Source organism: Bombina bombina, chromosome 3, assembly GCF_027579735.1.
Source record: "Bombina bombina isolate aBomBom1 chromosome 3, aBomBom1.pri, whole genome shotgun sequence".
Lineage (NCBI taxonomy): Eukaryota > Metazoa > Chordata > Amphibia > Anura > Bombinatoridae > Bombina > Bombina bombina.
The window spans coordinates 152,832,136-152,859,081 of NC_069501.1; the positions used below are offsets into that span (position 1 = coordinate 152,832,136).

General features: G+C 39.5%; 1 protein-coding gene across 2 annotated transcripts in view; it reads right to left on the reverse strand.

Annotated features, from left to right (window-relative positions):
- USP25 (ubiquitin specific peptidase 25) overlaps positions 1–26,946 on the reverse strand; it is a 458,760-nt gene that overhangs the window by 131,229 nt on the left and 300,585 nt on the right. For both annotated transcript variants that reach the window (XM_053706014.1, XM_053706013.1), the window contains exons 14-15: positions 18,210–18,415; positions 8,346–8,416 (exon numbers count right to left, since the gene is read on the reverse strand). In XM_053706014.1, the coding sequence (XP_053561989.1) occupies positions 8,346–8,416; positions 18,210–18,415 (277 nt within the window). The remainder of the gene's footprint in view (positions 1–8,345; positions 8,417–18,209; positions 18,416–26,946) is intronic.

Consider the following 26,946-nt stretch of genomic DNA (forward strand, 5'->3'; position numbering starts at 1 on the left):
TTTGGGGGGGGATCAGGGAGGTTGGGGGCTAAGGGGGGGATCCTACACAGTAGCATATGTAAATATGCTAAAAAAAATTCATTTTTTTTTTAAAACCCTTTTATTTTAGTACTGGCAGACTTTCTGCCAGTACTTAAGATGGCGGGGACAATTGTGGGGTGGGGGAGGGAAGGGAGCTGTTTGGGAGGGATCAGGGGGTTGGATGTGTCAGATGGGAGGCTGATCTCTACACTAAAGCTAAAATTAACCCTGCAAGCTCACTACAAACTCCCTAATTAACCCTTTCACTGCTAGCCATAATACACGTGTGAGGCGCAACAGGATTTAGTGGCCTTCTAATTACCAGAAAGCAACGCCAAAGTCATATATGTCTGCTATTTCTGAACAAAGGGGATCCCAGACAAGCATTTACAACCATTTGTGCCATAATTGCACAAGCTGTTTGTAAATGATTTCAGTGAGAAACCTAAAATTGTGACAAATTTTACGTTTTTTTTAATTTGATCGCATTTGGCGGTGAAATGGTGGCATGAAATATACCAAAATGTGCCTAGATCAATACTTGGGGTTGTCTACTACACTACACTAAAGCTAAATTTAACCCTACAAGCTCCCTAAAAGCTCCCTAATTAACCCCTTAACTGCTGGGCATGATACACTTGTGGTGCGCAGTGGCATTTAGCGGCCTTCTAATTACCAAAAAGCAACGCCAAAGCCATATATGTGTGCTATTTCTGAACAAAGGGGATCCCAGAGAAGAATTTACAACCATTTATGCCATAATTGCACAAGTTGTTTGTAAATAATTTCAGTGAGAAACCTAAAGTTTGTGAAAAAATTTGTGAAAAAGTGAAAAAAAAATTGTATTTGATCGCATTTGGCGGTGAAATGGTGGCATGAAATATACCAAAATTGGCCTAGATCAATACTTTGGGATGTCTACTAAAAAAAAATATATAAATGTCAAGGGATATTCAGGTATTCCTGAAAGATATCAGTGTTCTAATGTAACTAGCGCTAATTTTGGAAAAAAATGGTTTGGAAATAGCAAAGTGCTACTTGTATTTATGGCCCTATAACTTGCAAAAAAAGCAAAGAACATGTAAACATTGGGTATTTCTAAACTCAGGACAAAATTTAGAAACTATTTAGCATGGGTGTTTTTTGGTGGTTTTAGATATGTAACAGATTTTGGGGGTCAAAGTTAGAAAAAGTGTGTTTTTTCCATTTTTCCTCATATTTTATCATTTTTTTTATAGTAAATTATAAGATATGATGAAAATAATGGTATCTTTAGAAAGTCCATTTAATGGCGAGAAAAACGGTATATAATATGTGTGGGTACAGTAAATGAGTAAGAAGAAAATTACAGCTAAACACAAACACCGCAAAAATGTAAAAATAGCCTTGGTCCCAAACGGACAGAAAATGGAAAAGTGCTCTGGTCACTAAGGGGTTAAATAATGACGGAAAATTGCATCTTTCTGCCCTTAGTAGGGAGTTACTGTCGGTGGGCTTAGTGTATATAGAGTTGTTCCTAAATTATTCCCTGTGATGAAAATAGAAACATCCAGAAAGTGTATATTATGTTCCTCCACATTAATTTTAAATCTCACTGTGGACTCTGTAGTGTTGATTTTATTGAACCATGTATCTAATGTGTTCCTACCCCCTCTCCAGATCAAAATGATGTAATCTATAAATTGTTTATAAAAGATGATGGAGGGTTCAGGGTGTGACCATAGGTGTTGTTTCTCAAATGCGGACATAAAGGTGTTGGCATAGGCCGGGGCCATATTAGAGCCCATGACCATTCCTGTGAGCTGAACATAATAACAATATTCGAATCGGAAGTAGTTTCTCTTAAGACATAATTCAATCAGGGATAGGACAAATTCAATTGGTGGACCGCTATATTCTTCAAATTTTAATAGATGTTCTTTAATTGCTTCTAGTCCCTTCTCATGGGGAATAATTGTATATAAATTATTGACGTCAAGGCTCACCAGCAAGTCATATTCCGATGAACCAGTGGCACGGCACTGTCTGATGAAATTGCATCCTGTAGCATCCATCAGTATCATACTAATTGATCATATCCCTAAACCGGATAGAGGAGGGGACCGTGACAAGATGCTCCTCAGACGAGAGGCAGAGTGGATCTTCCGTTTGGGAACTATACAACCCTGGGGACTCAATTCGGTACCGGGTTTTAAGGCAATCATTTAGGTGATGGCACTAGATACACACCTGGGGTGCCTGGTCTCCGAAAGGATGGTTACAGCAGGAAGATGAGATGACGGCACACCTTTTGGTGTGCGTTTTCTCCTTATCCTGGTCTGCTTGGGCGGGTATGAACGGGACCTCACGTTGGTGGATCCTGTTCATTCCTCTACCCCCTACCCCTGTAAGAGCATGAGTCACTCAAAAAGTCTATGCCCCCTAATAGCCTATTCCGAGTAACAAAGGGGCGGTATGATTTAGCTACATTCAGGTCCTGCCTAAATACTGTCTGATGAAACTAACAATGGAGGGAGACTATAGGCTCCCTAAGGATTTACAGAACATATACTCCGATTGTTTTTAATTTTTACATTTTTAAGTTCCTTGCTTTTTTGCTTAAGTCTAGTCACAGGAGTGATGATAATGATGACTAAATACGCATTAATTGTATGTAATTCAGCTGGAACGAAATAACTTGGGGTATGATGATACTTAGACCCCTATATGACAAAAAGATGGGGGAGTAAGTTCTAATACCCATCACTCTGGCCGGCTTAATATTATTTAGTGGTTGCTAATATAATAATGACACAGTATTCTAATTTTATAATGTTGGTATGATAAGGACCATCTGGTTCACCTTGGTTTACCCTCCATATATAGTACCAATTGAGCAAGAGATGATTATTTAGGGATGACCGTGTGCTAAAATGACTATATCCTGTTTTGCATAGTATGGTAATGTAATACTTTGTATTTGCTTAGATGTTTTATTTTTTCACAATGATAGAGGGTAAATTCACAATGTTACTGGATATAAGTGACATACTCTACCACAAGATGTGTACATAGTATAAAAAAGAGCTACATAACAGTGATATTAATTTATGCTACCTAAATGGGTAACCATGACAACCCAGGTAGCTATGATAGCACACACAACTGTTGAAACACTAAGATTTCTCACTATAGCACATATAGTTAGTTGATTAAAGGGACATTAAACACTTTGAGATGGTAATATAAAATGATAAATTGTATATATAAAACAGATCTGCAATATACTTTCATTATTTATTTTGTTCTCTTTGCCTGTAATTCCATTCTGAAATTGTGAGCTTTTCAGTTCCTGTTAGAAATGGAAGTGCAGAACTCTGTTAAATCCATCACAACCATTGGCTGCACACTCTAATGACCTATGTATAACTGTCTCTAATTGGCCACAGCAGAGAAGGTAACACAAGTTACAACATGGCAGCTCCCAGTGTTTTATAGACACTAGAACTTTACACTTATTTTGTCACTTTTTAAACAACTAATGAAACTTTAAAAAATACATCTACATGTTACTCATGGATTAATCTTTTCTTTGAATGTATCATTCTGTCTAGCATGTATTTAGTGTTTAATGTCCCTTTAAGGGTGACATTTGAGAGAGGTATAATATGTACGGATGTTACATATTAATTACTATAGTAATTTTAGTACACTGGCTAAGGGAGCTGTTTAGTGTCATCTTCAGCCAAACCGGAAGTGATATCACTTCCGGTTTAAAGGAACGCTCACATGCATTCCAAACACATATCATTGCTAACATAGGAGGAAAAGTAGAGAAACCACACACCACTAAATAACACTATTGTTTTGATGGTTAGAAAATACACTGTTTGCCGTAAAATCTATCTCAAACTGGATTTTTTCGTAAAACAGGAAGTGATGTCACTTTCGGTATGCATACATGAGTTCCAACTACGAGTAGGAATCCCTCTATAATGATGTATAACACTACACAGAAGGGAATTATGATTATGGTATGATTATTTTGTGCAATATTCTTTTGTATAGAATGACACTGATAAATCGGAAGTTATTACACTTCCGGTTTCAGTGGAACACCAGGCGTGAGTTCCACTGTGGAACATAGGAACTTAATTGATGTACACAGGTGATTTTTGTTTGTTGTAACACTATTTAAGATTGTAATGTGACACTTTTTCTTTATTCTGATGAAGGGGTCTGTGTGAACCCCGAAACGTCAATAAATTTTGGTTTTTGACTCACTACTAAGACGACCTGAGAGTGCATTTGTTTGCTACTATATTCATTTCCTTTCTGCACCCAGGCTGATGACCCAGGAGGGTGGATTCACTTTTAGGAGTGTGCTATATATATATAGTGAATTATTGGCGATTATTATGAGGGTAATGTCTAAAAGCTAGCCAATTATGTCTGAGATATATACCATGAGTATTTCCCGAGCTCTTTAATAAAAGTTAAAATCCAGAGCGTTGGCCTCCATAAATGTAGTTTAGGATGAAATATCTTGCTGCCCCGGCCGCTGGCAGCCTGTCATCCTTTAGCTAATAAAGGATTGTTAGTGCTAACCTACAGGTAAGGTTAGCTACAACAGAGAACTCTATTAAAGGTGAATACCAAACTATAAGGATAAACACAATAACAATTATGAAAGTGGAATGGTAGCTGTATTTTCTGAAACAGTAGCATTAACTATGGCTTATGATATATATCACAAACCCTCAGAACAAACTATATCCGTGCTACACAAGTATGTTGTATCAACCGAGATAGTAAAATTTTACATTATAGAGAGCCATTAGGCAAGAATAGGAATCTCCCTCAGATTATATAACTATAATAGAGCACTTTCTGGTTTTACAGAGTAAAAAGAGTGGTAATATAGTTTCGATATGTTGAGCTCAGTAGTTGAAGGAGTGTGTGTACAAGTTTATATGTACACCAGGGTTGTATAGCGTAGCATAATTCTGTAAAAAGCTCTATATTGTAGCAAACTAGTATTTAATATCTGCTTAGAAAAGGGCATACATTCTAGAGGAACCTATGGGGTTTTAAAATGTATAAAAACCTCAGAGACATAATATGGCTACTTATGAATTAACATTAGAAATATAATGTATAAATAATGAGGAAACAGTAGTGAGATACAGCTAAGTGAACCATATCAACCAATATTGTTTAGTTCAGATATAGCTTTGTCATGCATAAACTGTAATGCATACTCAGAAAAATTGGAAAACTCTCAACAATGAACATATAAAAAGTAAAAAAAAATGAACTGTGAACATATAATTACTGACTCAGATTGCTTGATGTTAAAGGCATATGATCAGTCTCCAGAGCCCAAACTCCTTATTTAGCCTACTTCAAAGTGTGTCAGGGATAAAGCATATCTCAACGGTAAATTTCTCAACCTGAAGTAGCTGGGTTCCATGAAAGATCAGGGCTAAGTGAGTAGTTTCAAAAGTCCCAGATGTCTCCAGCCCTTGGGACGTCTTATGGAGATGTCAAAAGTGAATTGAAATCCTCCTTAAGGGTTAACAACGCTCTTTATGCAGGAGAATTTCTCCGTTGGGAGAGTAAGTTGTGCGGTCTTCTTCAAATGATCTCTATACTTAGAAGCGGTTTCTTGGTAACGGACCAAGTAAGAAGAGTTTTGCTGTGTGTACGGGTTTGCAGGTGTTGTGTCCGCTAGCGCAGGGGAAATGAAAGCTTCATAATCCACTGTTATGTCTCCGTACAATAGAAGGATGATGCCTGGAGTTCGTCCGAGATTGCAGTGCATAAGGTTCAATGTCCCTCTGTCTAAGGGGATACTTGGGTTCTCCTGTATTGTGTATGCTTGTAGGGCCAGTGCTACCCGCATCATTTTTTGGTGGCCATATTAGGGAGGAAAATATAGATGTGAAGCTTTCTCTGAGGCTCTGGAAGTGTAGATCTAGAAGCTGGTGGGTACGTTGTTCCCAAGCTTCTAATACTTCCATGGTGGAGGTACCGATTAGCTATATTTGTTTTAGCCCAGGTCAGTGGTTTAACTGTCTTACGATTGCTAAAGGAATCCAGTATGCGGGGTAGTGGTTCTAATCGCATGGCTTCGCTTAGGAGCGTATGTTGTCTGCATATACTAAAAAATTGTGTATTTCTGTTTCTTTTGGTACATTAAGAATGTATCTGAGGTTTTTAGCATAGAAAAAGGAATTCAAGACTTGATTGATTAAGCCAAAAAGATATATCTGAGAGCCAGGAGCTGTACAGAAACACGTCTGGTCTCTTCGGTAGTTGGCTCCGCCCCCTCAAACACACTTCTTTTATACACCAACTCATCTTGATAAGGAGTCTTATCAGACCCTCAGATCTCCCGCCATTCCAGACAGGCTGGCGCCCCCCAGTGTCCATTGTCTTATAAAGTCCCAGTGGTACAAAGGTGGCTATTACGGGGTGATTTTGGGGGAGCGGCGGCACTTCCAGGGTGTCGTTGAAAAGCCCTTGGTCTCCAGATGCTACAGTCCAAAAAGCGATGTGATCCATGGGGCCGGAGCTACGAGTGAACTATGTACACCGGGAAGGCCAAAGGGAAATAGGAGTTGTAGGGGGGTCTGGAACCCCCAGTTCCCAAGAGAGCTCCCCTCCGGTAATCACCCCACCTCTTGCCCTCCCTAGGGGGTACCAATCCCCAAAAGAGCGGAGCTCTAGGGTAAAGGGTAGCTGGAACGACCTGGTGTGGATGTTAGCGGTTATTCTGGGAGGCGTGGCTGGCCGGGTAGGGGCTGGGCGGTCAAAGATCAGCTCTTCAGTGAGGATGTAAGGGACACACAACAAGTAAACCAAATGTCTGGGAGATTACAAATGCTCTCAAAACTCCAGATGCAGTGAGAAAATGGAGGGCGCTAGGTAGTAGGGGGTGGAGGTTTAATCTTGGCAGCCTGGTATCCGTGACAAACATATTTTGTCTTGTAAATCTCCTTTTTTGACAAAACTGTAATCTACCTCATTGCTTGTCAGGTCAATGTAAACAAGTGCTGATTGTCTGTGTCTGAGTGTGTTTCTTTGCGTGTCTGCTAGAGTGTCTATATGTGAATCCTTATGTGTGAGTGTTTCAGTGTATGAGTGTGTCTGTGTGTTTCTGTGTTACTACCTTTACAACATTTCCAAGTTTGACTACACTTAAGAATAAAGTGCATATATGTTTTAGTCACTTGGTCAAAAATTGCACATGTCAAAGGGGGGGCTGATCAATGGTTAAGTAAGGGACCCCAAAATTTCTAGTGGCGGCCTTGCTCTTGAGAGTGGAGAATGCACAATATGCAACTGTAAAATACAGGAAAACTAGGTAGAATAAAAGATATTTTAGGGATTTCATGTATAATTACACTTTAAAAGAAAGGCACTAAAATATGACATATATAAATACATTTGTATGGTGCCTCTTCCATTTTCCTAAAGATGATGTTTTTTTTCTGGCAATAAATCAGGGAATGAAAAAAAAAACATGACTCAGTGAGCAAGCTTAATCCCTGGCACATGATGTTTTGAGCTCCTGATAAATATTTTGAAAACTAAACCCTTTTTGATTGTGTAAAATTGTGATTTGTCCTACATTCCCTAGAGAGGCCAAAAAGCAAACACTGCTGCAAATTGCTTGAACCAGCTATATGATTTGTGGCATTTGCAGGTTGTATAATTTGCTTTTTGGCCTCCCAGGGAGCAAAGATCAAGCAATATTTTTACACAAAAACAAGAGGAATTTGAGGATTCATTTTTCATGGTATACATACATATTAGTAATAATGCACTTGAGAGAATGTGTTTATTTTATATACACTGCTTCCAAATTGTGATACACAGAACTATTTTGTATGGCTGAGGCACATCTAACCCATTCAACTATAAGACTCAATAAGAAATCAAACTTCTTTATTATTTTAGACTTTGACAAACTTTTTACCTCTCTGATTATCTTCTATCTAAGCTTCTGCAGACTGCCCCCTTATTTCAGTTATTTTGACAGATTTGCATTTAAGCCAATCAGTGCTGACTCAAATAACTCCACGGGAGTAAGCACAATATTATCTATATTGCACACATGAACCAGCGCTGTCTAGCTGTGAAAAACTGTCAATACTCACTGAGATAAGAGGCAGCCTTCAAGGGCTTAGAAATTAGCATATGAGCCTACCAAGGTTTAGATTTTAACAAAGAATACGAAGAGATCAAAGCAAATTTGATGATAAAAATAAATTGGAAAGTTGTTTAAAATTGCATGCCCTAAAAGAAGTTGACTAAATAAAAAAAGCAACTTTACTCACTTGGGTCATCAGTTTGTCGGAGTACATTAGCTCGATAGTTCGGTGTATTCTGCCTATACTTTCTTGCAAATCTAAAAAAAAAAAAAAAAAAAGTAAAAAAAATGGCTTTTTATTCTAAGTTATATTGTAAAAATATTTGCATGCGACAAACTGCAATAAAATAGTTGTTAATAAAAATTGTTTGACTAAATTGTATAGTTTTTAGTTAAACGAAAGAAGTCTCCAGGTGTGACCCAGCGCTACTCTAAGCTGTAAATTAATTGCACACTGAAAATTCTATTTAACAAAGTTTTTTTTTTTTCTGCAAAGGATTAAACTGATGGTAAGCTATATATAAATTCCCACTATCTACTGCTTTAAGCAGACTTTGTAAAGCATAACCACTTATTTTATGTTTAAAAATTATTAGAATTCTTTGTAAAAAATGTTTTTTAACAACACTAACGACACTGTGGTTATTAATTCTTTACTCTGCCCCTCATGGTTTCAGTTCGGCTTCTGAGAGACGTATAGAGCGTTCCCACCCTCTCTATATGTCATAGTTGTTGCACGCTCCCAAGAAACAGTATTAAAATGTGCATGCTCTGTAGTTTAGTCAACCAAGTAAACAGCGGATCACAAGATCTACTGTTTACTTGTTTAAATTGGCGGCAAATCATATATATAATACAATTACAAATAATTGCTATTCTGTAATTGATTTATTTTATTACAATTTGTTTAAAGTAAAAATCATGACATTGTTTCATAACTTTATACCTTTGCTAACTTAGATTTTTAAACAATATCAATCTATTTCTAGGATTAACTTACTTTTACAATCAAAACACGTATCTTAGACTTTTATAATTGTCCGCTATTTTGGCACTCTTCCAAGGCAAACAGTGAATCGAGAATGAATCTCCGATTTACTGTTTAGCCAGACGTCATCGGGACTCCACTTTCTGAATACTATGCATGCGCAAATCCATCGGGAACACACACAGAGTCTGTGAAGAGTCTCACATGACATACAGATATAGCGCAAATCTCATGCGCACACGGAGCTGGCATATATTGGAGGGAGCAGTGATACGCAATAAAAAAACACAATAGCGGCTAAAGGACGTCTTTTAAAATTGACTGACAGCGATGTTACATAGTGATATATGACAACTTGCAGGTACTGTACATTTATTGAAAGGGTGCTATTATGTTATTTTATACACATACTATAATTTTGTAAAAAGTTAAAGCTCTGACTTTACCATCACTTTAAGCAAAAAAAAGGTAAAGCATAATAGAAAACATTCTTGCTCAGGACATTAAAATATTGTTTTATATTTGCATAGTATAAATATGATTTTGCATTGAAAACAATCTACATAAAAAATAAAAAAAATGTATCCCTTTCAAAACTGCCATTTTATTTGCAAAATGTGCATTGTTTTGCAATTCATGGACATACCACTTGAAAAGCATCTTCAGCATGTATCTTTTGTAGCAAACGGGAAACTGATATAAATTAGCTCCCACACCGATTAAGTAATCAAAATGCTACAGGGTTAGATATTTTACTACACACAATTGAACATTTTGGGCTAAATTACCAGTGGCACGTTAACAGTTACTCGCAAGCAAAAACAGAATTTATGTTTACCTGATAAATTTCTTTCTCCAACGGTGTGTCCGGTCCACGGCGTCATCCTTACTTGTGGGATATTCTCTTCCCCAACAGGAAATGGCAAAGAGCCCAGCAAAGCTGGTCACATGATCCCTCCTAGGCTCCGCCTACCCCAGTCATTCGACCGACGTTAAGGAGGAATATTTGCATAGGAGAAACCATATGGTACCGTGGTGACTGTAGTTAAAGAAAATAAATTATCAGACCTGATTAAAAAACCAGGGCGGGCCGTGGACCGGACACACCGTTGGAGAAAGAAATTTATCAGGTAAACATAAATTCTGTTTTCTCCAACATAGGTGTGTCCGGTCCACGGCGTCATCCTTACTTGTGGGAACCAATACCAAAGCTTTAGGACACGGATGAAGGGAGGGAGCAAATCAGGTCACCTAAATGGAAGGCACCACGGCTTGCAAAACCTTTCTCCCAAAAATAGCCTCAGAAGAAGCAAAAGTATCAAACTTGTAAAATTTGGTAAAAGTGTGCAGTGAAGACCAAGTCGCTGCCCTACATATCTGATCAACAGAAGCCTCGTTCTTGAAGGCCCATGTGGAAGCCACAGCCCTAGTGGAATGAGCTGTGATTCTTTCGGGAGGCTGCCGTCCGGCAGTCTCGTAAGCCAATCTGATGATGCTTTTAATCCAAAAAGAGAGAGAGGTAGAAGTTGCTTTTTGACCTCTCCTTTTACCTGAATAAACAACAAACAAGGAAGATGTTTGTCTAAAATCCTTTGTAGCATCTAAATAGAATTTTAGAGCGCGAACAACATCCAAATTGTGCAACAAACGTTCCTTCTTTGAAACTGGTTTCGGACACAGAGAAGGTACGATAATCTCCTGGTTAATGTTTTTGTTAGAAACAACTTTTGGAAGAAAACCAGGTTTAGTACGTAAAACCACCTTATCTGCATGGAACACCAGATAAGGAGGAGAACACTGCAGAGCAGATAATTCTGAGACTCTTCTAGCAGAAGAAATCGCAACTAAAAACAAAACTTTCCAAGATAATAACTTAATATCAACGGAATGTAAGGGTTCAAACGGAACCCCCTGAAGAACTGAAAGAACTAAATTGAGACTCCAAGGAGGAGTCAAAGGTTTGTAAACAGGCTTGATTCTAACCAGAGCCTGAACAAAGGCTTGAACATCTGGCACAGCTGCCAGCTTTTTGTGAAGTAATACCGACAAGGCAGAAATCTGTCCCTTCAGGGAACTTGCAGATAATCCTTTTTCCAATCCTTCTTGAAGGAAGGATAGAATCCTAGGAATCTTAACCTTATCCCAAGGGAATCCTTTAGATTCACACCAACAGATATATTTTTTCCAAATTTTGTGGTAAATCTTTCTAGTTACAGGCTTTCTGGCCTGAACAAGAGTATCGATAACAGAATCTGAGAATCCTCGCTTCGATAAAATCAAGCGTTCAATCTCCAAGCAGTCAGCTGGAGTGAAACCAGATTCGGATGTTCGAACGGACCCTGAACAAGAAGGTCTCGTCTCAAAGGTAGCTTCCAAGGTGGAGCCGATGACATATTCACCAGATCTGCATACCAAGTCCTGCGTGGCCACGCAGGAGCTATCAAGATCACCGACGCCCTCTCCTGATTGATCCTGGCTACCAGCCTGGGGATGAGAGGAAATGGCGGGAACACATAAGCTAGTTTGAAGGTCCAAGGTGCTACTAGTGCATCCACTAGAGCCGCCTTGGGATCCCTGGATCTGGCCCCGTAGCAAGGAACTTTGAAGTTCTGACGAGAGGCCATCAGATCCATGTCTGGAATGCCCCACAGGTGAGTGACTTGGGCAAAGATTTCCGGATGGAGTTCCCACTCCCCCGGATGCAATGTCTGACGACTCAGAAAATCCGCTTCCCAATTTTCCACTCCTGGGATGTGGATAGCAGACAGGTGGCAGGAGTGAGACTCCGCCCATAGAATGATTTTGGTCACTTCTTCCATCGCTAGGGAACTCCTTGTTCCCCCCTGATGGTTGATGTACGCAACAGTTGTCATGTTGTCTGATTGAAACCGTATGAACTTGGTCCTCGCTAGCCGAGGCCAGGCCTTGAGAGCATTGAATATCGCTCTCAGTTCCAGAATATTTATCGGTAGAAGAGATTCTTCCCGAGACCAAAGACCCTGAGCTTTCAGGGATCCCCAGACCGCGCCCCAGCCCATCAGACTGGCGTCGGTCGTGACAATGACCCACTCTGGTCTGCGGAACGTCATCCCTTGAGACAGATTGTCCAGGGACAGCCACCAACGGAGTGAGTCTCTGGTCCTCTGATTTACTTGTATCTTCGGAGACAAGTCTGTATAGTCCCCATTCCACTGACTGAGCATGCACAGTTGTAATGGTCTTAGATGAATGCGCGCAAAAGGAACTATGTCCATCGCCGCTACCATCAACCCGATCACTTCCATGCACTGAGCTATGGAAGGAAGAGGAACGGAATGAAGTATCCGACAAGAGTCTAGAAGTTTTGTTTTTCTGGCCTCTGTTAGAAAGATCCTCATTTCTAAGGAGTCTATAATTGTTCCCAAGAAGGGAACCCTTGTTGACGGGGATAGAGAACTCTTTTCCACGTTCACTTTCCAGCCGTGAGATCTGAGAAAGGCCAGGACAATGTCCGTGTGAGCCTTTGCTTGAGGAAGGGACGACGCTTGAATCAGAATGTCGTCCAGGTAAGGTACTACTGCAATGCCCCTTGGTCTTAGCACCGCTAGAAGGGACCCTAGTACCTTTGTGAAAATCCTTGGAGCAGTGGCTAATCCGAAAGGAAGCGCCACGAACTGGTAATGTTTGTCCAGGAATGCAAACCTTAGGAACCGATGATGTTCCTTGTGGATAGGAATATGTAGATACGCATCCTTTAAATCCACCGTGGTCATGAATTGACCCTCCTGGATGGAAGGAAGAATAGTTCGAATGGTTTCCATCTTGAAAGATGGAACCTTGAGAAACTTGTTTAAGATCTTGAGATCTAAGATTGGTCTGAACGTTCCCTCTTTTTTGGGAACTATGAACAGATTGGAGTAGAACCCCATCCCTTGTTCTCTTATTGGAACAGGATGAATCACTCCCATTTTTAACAGGTCTTCTACACAATGTAAGAACGCCTGTCTTTTTATGTGGTCTGAAGACAACTGAGACCTGTGGAACCTCCCCCTTGGGGGAAGTCCCTTGAATTCCAGGAGATAACCCTGGGAGACTATTTCTAGCGCCCAAGGATCCAGAACATCTCTTGCCCAAGCCTGAGCGAAGAGAGAGAGTCTGCCCCCCACCAGATCCGGTCCCGGATCGGGGGCTAATATTTCATGCTGTCTTGGTAGCAGTGGCAGGCTTCTTGGCCTGCTTTCCCTTGTTCCAGCCTTGCATTGGTCTCCAAGCTGGCTTGGCTTGAGAAGTATTACCCTCTTGCTTAGAGGACGTAGCACTTTGGGCTGGTCCGTTTTTACGAAAGGGACGAAAATTAGGTCTATTTTTCGCCTTGAAAGGCCGATCCTGAGGAAGGGCGTGGCCCTTACCCCCAGTGATATCCGAGATAATCTCTTTCAAGTCAGGGCCAAACAGCGTTTTCCCCTTGAAAGGAATGTTTAGTAGCTTGTTCTTGGAAGACGCATCAGCCGACCAAGATTTCAACCAAAGCGCTCTGCGCGCCACAATAGCAAACCCAGAATTCTTAGCCGCTAACCTAGCCAATTGCAAAGTGGCGTCTAGGGTGAAAGAATTAGCCAATTTGAGAGCATTGATTCTGTCCATAATCTCCTCATAAGGAGGAGAATCACTATCGAGCGCCTTTATCAGCTCATCAAACCAGAAACAAGCGGCTGTAGTGACAGGGACAATGCATGAAATTGGTTGTAGAAGGTAACCCTGCTGAACAAACATCTTTTTAAGCAAACCTTCTAATTTTTTATCCATAGGATCTTTGAAAGCACAACTATCCTCTATGGGTATAGTGGTGCGTTTGTTTAAAGTAGAAACCGCTCCCTCGACCTTGGGGACTGTCTGCCATAAGTCCTTTCTGGGGTCGACCATAGGAAACAATTTTTTAAATATGGGGGGAGGGACGAAAGGAATACCGGGCCTTTCCCATTCTTTATTAACAATGTCCGCCACCCGCTTGGGTATAGGAAAAGCTACTGGGAGCTCCGGCACCTCTAGGAACTTGTCCATTTTACATAGTTTCTCTGGGATGACCAACTTTTCACAATCATCCAGAGTGGATAATACCTCCTTAAGCAGAATGCGGAGATGTTCCAACTTAAATTTAAATGCAATTACATCAGGTTCAGCCTGTTGAGAAATGTTCCCTGAATCAGTAATTTCTCCCTCAGACAAAACCTCCCTGGCCCCCTCAGATTGGGTTAGGGGCCCTTCAGAGATATTAATATCAGCGTCGTCATGCTCTTCAGTAACTAAAACAGAGCAGCCACGCTTACGCTGACAAGGGTTCATTTTGGCTAAAATGTTTTTGACAGAATTATCCATTACAGCCGTTAATTGTTGCATAGTAAGGAGTATTGGCGCGCTAGATGTACTAGGGGCCTCCTGAGTGGGCAAGACTCGTGTAGACGAAGGAGGGAATGATGCAGTACCATGCTTACTCCCCTCACTTGAGGAATCATCTTGGGCATCATTGTCATTATCACATAAATCACATTTATTTAAATGAACAGGAATTCTGGCTTCCCCACATTCAGAACACAGTCTATCTGGTAGTTCAGACATGTTAAACAGGCATAAACTTGATAATAAAGTACAAAAAACGTTTTAAAATAAAACCGTTACTGTCACTTTAAATTTTAAACTGAACACACTTTATTACTGCAATTGCGAAAAAACATGAAGGAATTGTACAAAATTCACCAAATTTTCACCACAGTGTCTTAAAGCCTTAAAAGTATTGCACACCAAATTTGGAAGCTTTAACCCTTAAAATAACGGAACCGGAGCCGTTTTAACACTTTAACCCCTTTACAGTCCCTGGTATCTGCTTTGCTGAGACCCAACCAAACCCAAAGGGGAATACGATACCAAATGACGCCTTCAGAAAGCCTTTTCTAAGTATCAGAGCTCCTCTCACATGCGACTGCATGCCATGCCTCTCAAAAACAAGTGCGCCACACCGGCGCGAAAATGAGGCTCTGCTTATGCTTTGGGAAAGCCCCAGAGAAATAAGGTGTCTAATACAGTGCCTGCCGATATTATAATATCAATATACCCAGATAAAATGATTCCTCAAGGCTAAATATGTTTTAAAAATGAATCGATTTAGCCCAGAAAAGTCTACATTCTTAATAAGCCCTTATGAAGCCCTTATTTACCATCGTAATAAACATGGCTTACCGGATCCCATAGGGAAAAATGACAGCTTCCAGCATTACATCGTCTTGTTAGAATGTGTCATACCTCAAGCAGCAAGAGACTGCACACTGTTCCCCCAACTGAAGTTAATTGCTCTCAACAGTCCTGTGTGGAACAGCCATGGATTTTAGTTACGGTGCTAAAATCATTTTCCTCATACAAACAGAAATCTTCATCTCTTTTCTGTTTCTGAGTAAATAGTACATACCAGCACTATTTTAAAATAACAAACTCTTGATTGAATAATAAAAACTACAGTTAAACACTAAAAAACTCTAAGCCATCTCCGTGGAGATGTTGCCTGTACAACGGCAAAGAGAATGACTGGGGTAGGCGGAGCCTAGGAGGGATCATGTGACCAGCTTTGCTGGGCTCTTTGCCATTTCCTGTTGGGGAAGAGAATATCCCACAAGTAAGGATGACGCCGTGGACCGGACACACCTATGTTGGAGAAAAGGGGTTTATCGTGGGTGTTTAGTTTATCTTTCGTATTGGAGGTTTAAAGTAAACACGATCACTTGAGCACAATTGCGATTTATGCTAGAATGATTACCGCATCCTCAGAGCTCTGGTTAACCGTTTCACAAAACAAAAACAAAAAAGTGAGCAAAACACAACAAAAATACATTAAAGGGACAGTCTACACCAGAATTTTTATTGTTTTAAAAGATAGATAATCCCTTTATTACCAATTTCCCAGTTTTGCATAACCAACATAGTTATAATAATATACTTTTAACCTATGTGATTATCTTGTATCTAAGCCTTTGCAAACTGCCCCTCTTTTCAGTTCTTTTGATAGACTTGCAGTCTAGCCAATCAGTGCCTGCTCCCAGATAACTTCTCGTGCACGAGCACAGTGTTATCTATGAAATACGTGAACTAACACCCTCTTGTGGTGAAAAACTGTTAAAATGCAATCTGAAAGAGGTGGGCTTCAAGGTCTAAGAAATTAGCATATGAACCTCCTAGGTTAAGCTTTCAACTAAGAATACCAAGAGAACAAAGCAAAATTGGTGATAAAAGTAAATCGGAAAATTGTTTAAAATTACATGCTCTATCTGAATCATGAAAGTTTATTTTGGCCTAGACGGTCCCTTTAAGTACAGTTACACTCATAACACCATCAAATAAAAATTATTTAAAAAAAATATTGCACAAAAAAGTTATAAGGGCTCAAAGACATGAGGTCACAGGTGTTAGAATAAAAAAGCCAGGCAAATATCTACTATATATATATATATATATATATATATATATATATATATATATAGGTATAGATATATATTTTACCAAAATAACATCAGACATATATAGAAATAAGTATTTATGAATAAATAGAACATTGGAATGTTAAATATTCATATTTTCATTTCGAGTTAGCGCACTTTGGAATATGAGATCAGGTTTGCTCATGAGTAGGGCGTTAGGCTTTTTTCCACACATTAATTTCTATAGGGGAATATTATAAGTTCGGCTTTTTATGTGCATTGGGTTAGCGCATGAGCGAAAACAGTTTATTTTCAACTTGGATTACGAGCGCTACCCGACACGTGCAAAAAGCTTACTTCCAACGGAGTTAGCACTCGAGCAGAAGCGTTATATACCACTCCACTTGTAATCTGGCCCTTTATATGGAATTACATTTTACGGTAACGTCCCTTTAAGTTAGAAAGCAAAAATGCACCCAATAACTCTCTGAAACCAGAAATTTCTTATTGAGTATTTCTTACTGCTGACTATCTGTACATGACTAGAATATGGTCTGTAACCACACTATAGTGATGATGAAGACCTTGCTTAGGGTAGAGAGATTGGCAAACAAAAATGACTGTTTAAGAATAATAGTCTTAAAATTAAAAGGACATTAACCCCTTAATAACCGCAACATACCATGTACGCCACCTGTCATTAAGGGTTTGCTTGTTTATAATATCGTGGATTACGCCACAAGTGACCATTCTTGTCACCGGAAATAACACGGTCTCGCCTCTGGCAGCAAGACTATGATATTAATAACGCAATCCCAAAAGAAAGATCAGTGACGTACAGGGTACATCGCTGGTCCTTAAGGGGCTAAACGCAGAATGTCATTCCCCACCCATAAAATGTTAATTATGCATAATTTAAAAAATAACTTATTTTATTTAGTCTGCTCTTAACCCTAAAAACTTTTTTCCCCCACTCTCCTGAGAGACTGGAGTGCATTTCATGGAATACAGAACCCAGACACTTGCTACATGCTGCATAGTGATTGTTTGACATGAGCAGGATTGTTTATATCTGTTCCTAAGTGGCCACAGTAAAGAAAGAAAGATAAACATTATTCAAGAGTGCTTCATGTTACTGGTTTTAAAACATTTGTGTACGCATATCTGTTGAAATACTAATGCATAAATAAAATACTGACTTTAATTACCCTTTAAAGGAACATTGCAGTGCAAAAGTTGCATGCTCTAAAATTGTAAGACCATGTAAATTTAGCACTTCTTGCCATGCAAATCTGTATTTTTATTACCAGCAAATGGGTAAAATACACAGTCTCCCCTCAGGAGCTTCAAGCAACATGGCTGGTCCCAACTAGGCAGGAATTGGCATTGTAGTGTAACTGCTGTTGCTGATTGGCTCACCGGCTATGTATACTTGGGACCAGAAGTTCTCTGCAGCTCCCAAGGACTTTAACTATGTATTTGACCCAACTGGATGGGTTAAATACATAGACTTGCACAGTCAGTACTAAAATGACACGTGCTAATGGGAAATGTACAACAAACTGTATATACTGGTATACATTTTTAAAAGCTCTACTGGAATCTAATTATTATGCACCACCTCTTGTATCCGTTTCCACTTCTGTTCTCCAGCGATGTAAGCATCCCTCTAAGACAGTGAGCTCCTCGTCTGTAATGTTTCTTGGTGCAGGGTGCATAGGTAGATCAGGGGGGATTCTGGACTGAGTGAAAGGTTTGTGTATTACAGTTCTTAGTGTTGGAGGCTGAAATTCAGTGGACGAAGAAGGCCCTTGATGTTCCATTGTGCTAGGGAGGAGATCACAATATTCACATAAAATGCTTCAAACCATGGTCTTAAAGAGACACTCAAGTCAAAATGAAACCTTCATGATTCAGATAGAGCATGCAATTTTAAACAACTTTCCAATTTACTTCCATTAACAAAATGTGCGCAGTATTTTTATATTTACACTTCTTGAGTCACCAGCACCTGCTGAGCATGTGCAAGAATTCACAGAATATACATATATGCTTTGTGATTGGCTGATGGATGTCACCTGACACAGGGGGAGTGGAAATAGACATAACTGAAATTTGTCAGAAAAAAAAATCTGCTACTCATTTGAAGTTCAGACTAAGTGCTATTGTGTTGTCTTTGTATCATGTACAGGTGAAACTCGAAAAATTAGAATATCGTGCAAAAGTTAATTTATTTCACTAATGCAACTTAAAAGGGGAAACTAATATATGAGATAGACTCATTACATGCAAAGCAATATAGTTCAAGCGGTGATTTGTCATAATTGTGATGATTATGGTTTACAGCTCATGAAAACCCCAAATCCACAATCTCAGAAAATTAGAATATTGTGAAAAGGTGCAATATTCTAGGCTCAAGATGTCCCACTCTAATCAGCTAATTAAGCCATAACACCTGCAAAGGGTTCCTGAGCCTTTAAATGGTCTCAGTCTGGTTCAGTAGGAATCACAATCATGGGAAAGACTGCTGACCTGACAGTTGTGCAGAAAACCATCATTGACGCCCTCCATAAGGAGGTAAAGCCTCAAAAGGTAATTGCAAAAGAAGTTGGATGTTCCCAAAGTGCTGTATCAAAGCACATTAATAGAAAGTTATGTGGAAGGGAAAAGTGTGGAAGAAAAAGGTGCACAAGCAGCAGGGATGACCACAGCCTGGAGAGGATTGTCAGGAAAAGGCCATTCAAAAGTGTTGGGGACTTAAACAAGAGCCACCACACACAGACGGATCCTGGACATGGGTTTTAAATGTCGTATTCCTCTTGTCAAGCCACTCCTGAACAACAAACGTCAGAAGCGTCTTACCTGGGCTAAAGAAAAACAGACCTGGTCTGTTGCTCAGTCGTCCAAAGTCCTCTTTTCTGATGAGAGCAAATTTTGCATCTCATTTGGAAACCAAGGACCCAGAGTATGGAGGAAGAATGGAGAGGCACACACTGTAAGATGCTTAAAGTCCAGTGTGAAGTTTCCACAGTCTGTGTTGATTTGGGGAGCCATGTCATTTGCTGGTGTTGGTCCACTGTGCTTCATTAAGTCCAGGGTCAACGCAGCCGTCTACCAGGAGATTTTGGAGCACTTCAGCACCAAAACCCTGTTCAATGACCGTGGGATTACTGTGCTTGATTGGCCAGCAAACTCGCCTGACCTGAACCCCATAGAGAATCTATGGGGCATTGCCAAGAGAAAGATGGGAGACATGAGACCGAACAATGCAGAAGAGCTGAAGGCCGCTATTGAAGCATCCTGGTCTTTCATAACACCTTAGCAGTGCCACAGGCTGATAGCTTCCATGCCACGCCGCATTGAGGCAGTATTTGCTGCAAAAGGGGCCCAAACCAAGTACTGAGTACAACCAGTATTCATGCTTATACTTTTCAGAGGTCCGAAATTGTTCTACAGGTATGTACAATCCTTGTTTTATTGATTGCATGTAATATTCTAATTTTCGGAGATTGTGGATTTGGGGTTTTCATGAGCTGTAAGCCATAATCATCACAATTATGACAAATCACGGCTTGAACTATCTTGCTTTGCATGTAATGAGTCTATCTCATATATTAGTTGCACATTTAAAGTTGCATTAGTGAGATAAATTAACTTTTGCACAATATTGTAATTTTTCGAGTTTCACCTGTATAAGTTGATTATGCAAATCTACTGTTTTTAATGGTCCTTTAACGCTTTTTTGCTGTAAGAAAATGGTCAAACTGACACGTGCATTGATTTTTTTTAGATTTTTCATATTATTATAACCATAGCGTCATCTAGTTAGAAATCTGAATTTTCACTGCAGTAGCTAAGGGACAGTACTATTTATTACTTTGGCTTACAAATTCATTTTAGCAAAATATTGGCAAGGTATCCACACACTTTAGTGGCTAGAAAAAGGGTGTTGTATATAGACTGATCTGCAAACCATTAGGAGCCACAAGTAATATTCTAGGTGCCATGACACACTGGCACCCAGGATATGTCAAGCCCTATTTTATTGTATAAAATAAAATGTATAATTTCTTGTACCCCTACCTTCCTCAATCCCCGCTTTATACAGACAAGACCGACCATTCTCTTGCTGCCTACCAGTTTATTTTCTTCTATAAGGTGGTCTTTTGTGGCGGAAACACTGCAAGATATTTTTGCATGTTGAAGCCCTGAAAAAAACATTAAAAAAAAAAACAAACAAAAAAAAAACTTGCTCTCTCAAATTTGATTTTGATAAAGGAAAAAATAAATTCCAAAACAGAAGTCTTCATGTTCATGAACAATTGTACATTTGTTGAATGAACAAAGCCAGCAAACATTTGTGGATTTTAAACAAATCCCCAAACCATTTGTGTAAAAAATGTAATCATGTCTAAGCAGGGCCTTCAATAACCGAGTCTTTCTGATACTTTTATTGCACAGCTGTATATTTTATTTCTGTAATTTAATTTGCTTTTGCATTATGTAACTCTGTTGTACCAGATGGTACTGAACAAAACAGATTCATAGTACAATATTCATATAATGTGACAAAATAACTCCAATTATTACCCACATAACTTTGTTTTTACCTTTATCTAAATATATCAGAATGTTTCCCTCATAAAGACAGATTCATGCACTCATATAGCTGTAGTTTTAACATGTAGCTGGTATACTCATGTGTCTGGTAACAAATGAGTATGTCAACTGAATGTAAAAACATCCTGAATACATTAACATATTGTTTGCTGCTATTGTTTTTCAATGACAAACTCCAAGTAGCCTTTCTTTTTCAATTACCTTGAACCACCAATCCAGATTATTATTATTATTTATTCTGGTTGATGGTATTTTATTCCTTTTCATAGGGCCTAGTCGCAGTATGTCCAGAATCTCTAGATTATAATCCTAATTCTCTATGATTACAGTATGGGCCTCAGGCTGACGTTTCCTTCAGTGAAAGTTATTCTGGCTTTCCTGAAAGATCCTGCAAAGACAGAAGTCCCCTTTTTTCTCTCAGTCTTGTCTTAGAACCTAGGAAGTGAGAGTTCCAGTTTTTGTAACAAGATCAAATATTTTATTTCAATTTGTTCTTGTTCCAAAGAAAGAGGGAACTTTATGGCCTATTTTGAACCTTAAATCTTTAACAGGTTTCTTTTACTTTAAGATGGATTCTGTGTGGCCCATTTTCCTCTAGTTAATCAGGTTCTTCAAGGCTCTAATAGATGTGAAGGATGCTCTCTTACATATTTCTATTTTTAAGGACCACCATTAGCTATTACATTTATCCTTCCAGACAAATGTTTTCTGTTTGTGGCTCTTCTTTTGAATTTACTATAGCTCCAATACTTTGCATAGGTTATGGGTACTTATTTGTTATAAAACCTCAGAGTATTTCTTTGGTTCCATTTATGGAAACTATTTTTAACAACAGTCTTCTGTTGCTTTTGCAGGCATTGCCGAAGAATCAGTTTTCCATAAGTTCTTTCCTCTCAATTTTCAGTTTTATTTCTGAAAGTCTTTGTAGATTGTACTATGGGACTTCTCTTACAGACCAGTGCAGATCCAAGTACAAAAGCTTGTTTTCTTATTTTATTTGTTCTATTTATGAGTTTCAGGTGAATGATTTCACCATCATATGTGCCTTTGCACTTTCTATATCATCCTTATCCATTTGGCTTGCTATTTACTTTGGCAGGGATAATAATCTATTTTCTTAGTAATCCTTTTGGACTCCTCTGTAAAAAAAGACACTGTGTTAATAGTTTTTTATCCACTCCAGTTATTCTGGAGGCCTTTTTAATCATTTTTTTTGGACTTGAATTTCTACTCACACCAGTCTCTTGAGTTGTGGTATAGTCTGGGATTTGAGGAGAGCACAGGGAGTTGATTTCCTCAGGAGGCAAGGGAACCAATAAATAACTTTGTACTTTATGCAGGCTTATTTTTTCTTTTATACCAGTTTGTTATTCTATGAATTAGTTCACATTTAGACGTATGGCCTCTTCTTTGATCCATTCTGGTCCTGATGCTTTAACAGAAACAGGGATACTTAATCTCAAATACTCTTCGGTATTTCATCTTACCTTTTCATTTCTTCATCTGTTGTACCACTCAAGAGTCATAGGTTAAAGCAGGCTCTTTCACTAATAAGTGCTCCAGCTTGATCCTCCTAATCTGGTTATGCAGACCTAATCTGGATGTTTACTCTTCCTATTTTGTCTTTATCTCAAGTCAACATCCTTTCTTTTTTTCTTTTTTCTCAGGCCTATCAATTTAACGGCCCCACAGATTGATATCACAATGTTTAACCCCTTAACGACTGAGGACGTGCAGGGTACGTCCTCAGAAAAAAGGCAGTTAACGCCTGAGAACGTACCCTGCACGTCCTCAGTGTGGAAAGCAGCTGGAAGCGGAATCCTGCTTTCCTCGATATGGAGGCATCCTGCAATAACCTTTTTAAGCCATCCGGTGCAGAGAGAGCCACTCTGTGGCCCTCTCTGCACCGGAGATCGGTGGCTTTCCTCGTTGGTGGGTGGGAGCCGGACCGGGAGGCGGGTGGCGGCCATCGTTGGCACTAGTGATGTGGAGGGGGGCGGGATCGTGGGCGGGGATGCACGGGGGGGCGCGCGCGTGCACGGGAGGGTGGGGGCGGGCGTGTGCACGGGGAGGGAGCGGGTGGGAAACGCTACACTACAGCAAAAGGTTTAATAAAATGCTAAAAAAAAGGGGAATACAAGTTTCAAAAATATCAATCTATCAAGGTGTGGGAGTTGGTCTGTGGGGGTAGGGAAGCTACACTACAGAAAAAAAAAACCAGAAACAAAAAAAAACATTTTTTTCTGCAAGTTGGATACTGGCAGACAGCTGCCAGTACCCAAGATGGCCCCCAATAATGCAGAGGGGGAGGGTTAGAGAGCTGTTTTGGGGGGGATCAGGGAGGTTGGGGGCTAAGGGGGGATCCCACACAGCAGCATATGTAAATATGCTATAAAAAAATAAAAAAAAAATTAAAAACCTTTTATTTTAGTACTAGCAGACTTTCTGCCAGTACTTAAGATGGCGGGGACAATTGTGGGGTGGGGGAGGGAAGGGAGCTGTTTGGGAGGGATCAGGGGGTGGGATGTGTCAGGTGGGAGGCTGATCTCTACACTAAAGCTAAAATTAACCCTGCAAGCTCCCTACAAACTACCTAATTAACCCCTTCACTGCTAGCCATAATACACGTGTGATGTGCAGCAGTATTTAGCGGCCTTCTAATTACCAAAAAGCAACGCCAAAGTCATATATGTCTGCTATTTCTGAACAAAGGGGATCCCAGAGAAGCATTTACAACCATTTGTGCCATAATTGCACAAGCTGTTTGTAAATAATTTCAGTGAGAAACCTAAAATTGTGAAAAATTTAGCATTTTTTTTTTATTTGATCGCATTTGGCGGTGAAATGGTGGCAAGAAATATACCAAAATGGGCCTAGATCAATACTTTGGGATGTCTTCTAAAAAAAAATACATACATGTCAATGGATATTCAGGGATTCCTGAAAGATATTAGTGTTCCAATGTAACTAGCGCTAATTTTGAAAAAAAGTGGTTTGGAAATAGCAAAGAGCTACTTGTATTTATGGACCTATAACTTGCAAAAAAAGCAAAGAACATGTAAACATTGGGTATTTCTAAACTCAGGACAAAATTTAGAAACCGTTTAGCATGTTTTTTTTTTGGTGGTTGTAGATGTGTAAAAGATTTTGGGGGTCAAAGTTAAAAAAGTGTGTTTTTTTCCATTTTTCCCTCATATTTTATAATTTTTTTTATAGTAAATTATAAGATATGATGAAAATAATGTTATCTTTAGAAAGTCCATTTAATGGCGAGAAAAACGGTATATAATATGTGTGGGTACAGTAAATGAGTAAGAGGAAAATTATAGCTAAGCACAAACACCGCAAAAATGTCAAAATAGCCTTGGTCCCAAACGGATAGAAAATGGAAAAGTGCTGTGGTCATTAAGGGGTTAACTACGTTTTTAAACAAGACAGACTTTTCTTCAGGCAATTCAGCTTATATCAAGATGCTTCTATCACCAGTTTTACTTTTTTATATTTCCTGGTGTGTTTAGCATGTTTTTTTTACCAGTATTTCACTTTCTTTAATTTTCTAAAGGGTATTTAACCCCTTAATGACCGAGGACGTGCAGGGTACGTCCTCTTAAAAAAGTCACTTAACGACCAAGGACGTACCCTGCACGTCCTCGGTTTGGAAAGCAGCTGGAAGCGATCCTGATCACTTCCAGCTGATTTCCGGTTATTGCAGGATGCCTCGATATTGAGGCATCCTGCAATAACATTTTTTACCCCTCCGGTGCAGAGAGAGCCACTCTGTGGCCCTCTCTGCACCGGACATCGATGGCCGCATTCGTTGGTGGGTGGGAGCTGAAGTGGGAGGTGGGTGGGCGGCCATCGATGGCTTCTTAGTCAGAGAGGGGGGCGGGATCGGTGGCGGTATCGCCGGGGGCGCGCATGGGCGCGCGCGCGCGTGCACGGGGGGTGGCGGGCGGTGCGCGTGCACGGGGCGGGAGCGGGTGGGAACCGCTACACTACAGAAAAAAGGTACAAGTTGATTGTAAAAAAATATAAAATAAACTTATTTTTTTGAAAGCATCTAAGGGATCAGGAAGGGGTGGGGGGTTGGTATTGGGGGGGGGGGGAAGCTACACTACAGAAAAGGGACATTTTTTTTATATATAACAGCATATTTTTCACTAAAATGGGTACTGGCAGACAGCTGCCAGTACCCAAGATGGCGCACATTAAGTCAGAGGGGGAGGGTTAGAGAGCTGTTTGGTGGGGGATCAGTGAGGTTGGGGGCTAATGGGGATCCTACACATAAGCATATGTAAATATGCTAAAAAAAATGCACAAAAAAGCCAAAATTTTCCTTTTATTTTAGTACTGGCAGAGTTTCTGCCAGTACTTAAGATGGCGGGGACATTTGTGGGGTAGGGGAGGGAAGAGAGATGTTTGGGAGGGATCAGGGGGTCTGATGTTTCAGGTGGGAGGCTGATCTCTACACTAAAGCTAAAATTAACCCTGCAAGCTCCCTACAAGCTACCTAATTAACCCCTTCACTGCTAGCCATAATACACGTGTGATGTGCAGCGCCATTTAGCAGCATTCTAATTACCAAAAAGCAACGCCAAAGTCATATATGTCTGCTATTTCTGAACAAAGGGGATCCCAGAGAAGCATTTACAACCATTTGTGCCATAATTGCACAAGCTGTTTGTAAATGATTTCAGTGAGAAACCTAAAATTGTGAAAAATGTAACATTTTTTTTAATTTGATCGCATTTGGCGGTGAAATGGTGGCATGAAATATACCAAAATGGGCCTAGATCAATACTTGGGGTTGTCTACTACACTACACTAAAGCTAAAAATACCCCAAAAAGCTCCTTACATGCTTCCTAATTAACCCCTTCACTGCTGGGCATAATACACGTGTGGTGGGCAGTGGCATTTAGCGGCCTTCTAATTACCAAAAAGCAAAGCCAAAGCCATATATGTCTGCTATTTCTGAACAAAGGGGATCCCAGAGAAGAATTTACAACCATTTATGCCATAATTGCACAAGCAGTTTGTAAATAATTTCAGTGAGAAACTGAAAGTTTGTGAAAAAATTTGTGAAAAAGTGAACGATTTTTTGTATTTGATCGCATTTGGCGGTGAAATGGTGGCATGAAATATACCAAAATGGGCCTAGATCAATACTTTGGGATGTCTTCTAAAAAAAAAATATATACATGTCAATGGATATTCAGGGATTCCTGAAAGATATCAGTGTCCCAATGTAACTAGCGCTAATTTTGAAAAAAAAATGGTTTGAAAATAGCAAAGTGCTACTTGTATTTATGGCCCTATAAGTTACAAAAAAAGCAAAGAAGATGTAAACATTGGGTATTTCTAAACTCAGGACAAAATTTAGAAACTATTTAGCATGGGTGTTTTTTGGTGGTTGTAGATATGTAACAGATTTTGGGGTTCAAAGTTAGAAAAAGTGTGTTTTTTTCCATTTTTCCTCATATTTTATAAATTATTTTATAGTAAATGATAAGATATGATGAAAATAATGGTATTTTTAGAAAGTCCATTTAATGGCGAGAAAAACGGTATATAATATGTGTGGGTACAGTAAATGAGTAAGAGGAAAATTTCAGCTAAACACAAACACCGCAGAAATGTAAAAATAGCCTTGGTCCCAAACGGACAGAAAATGGAAAAGTGCTCTGGTCACTAAGGGGTTAAACTTGTTCTCTTCCTATATAAAATTTAACAAAAACA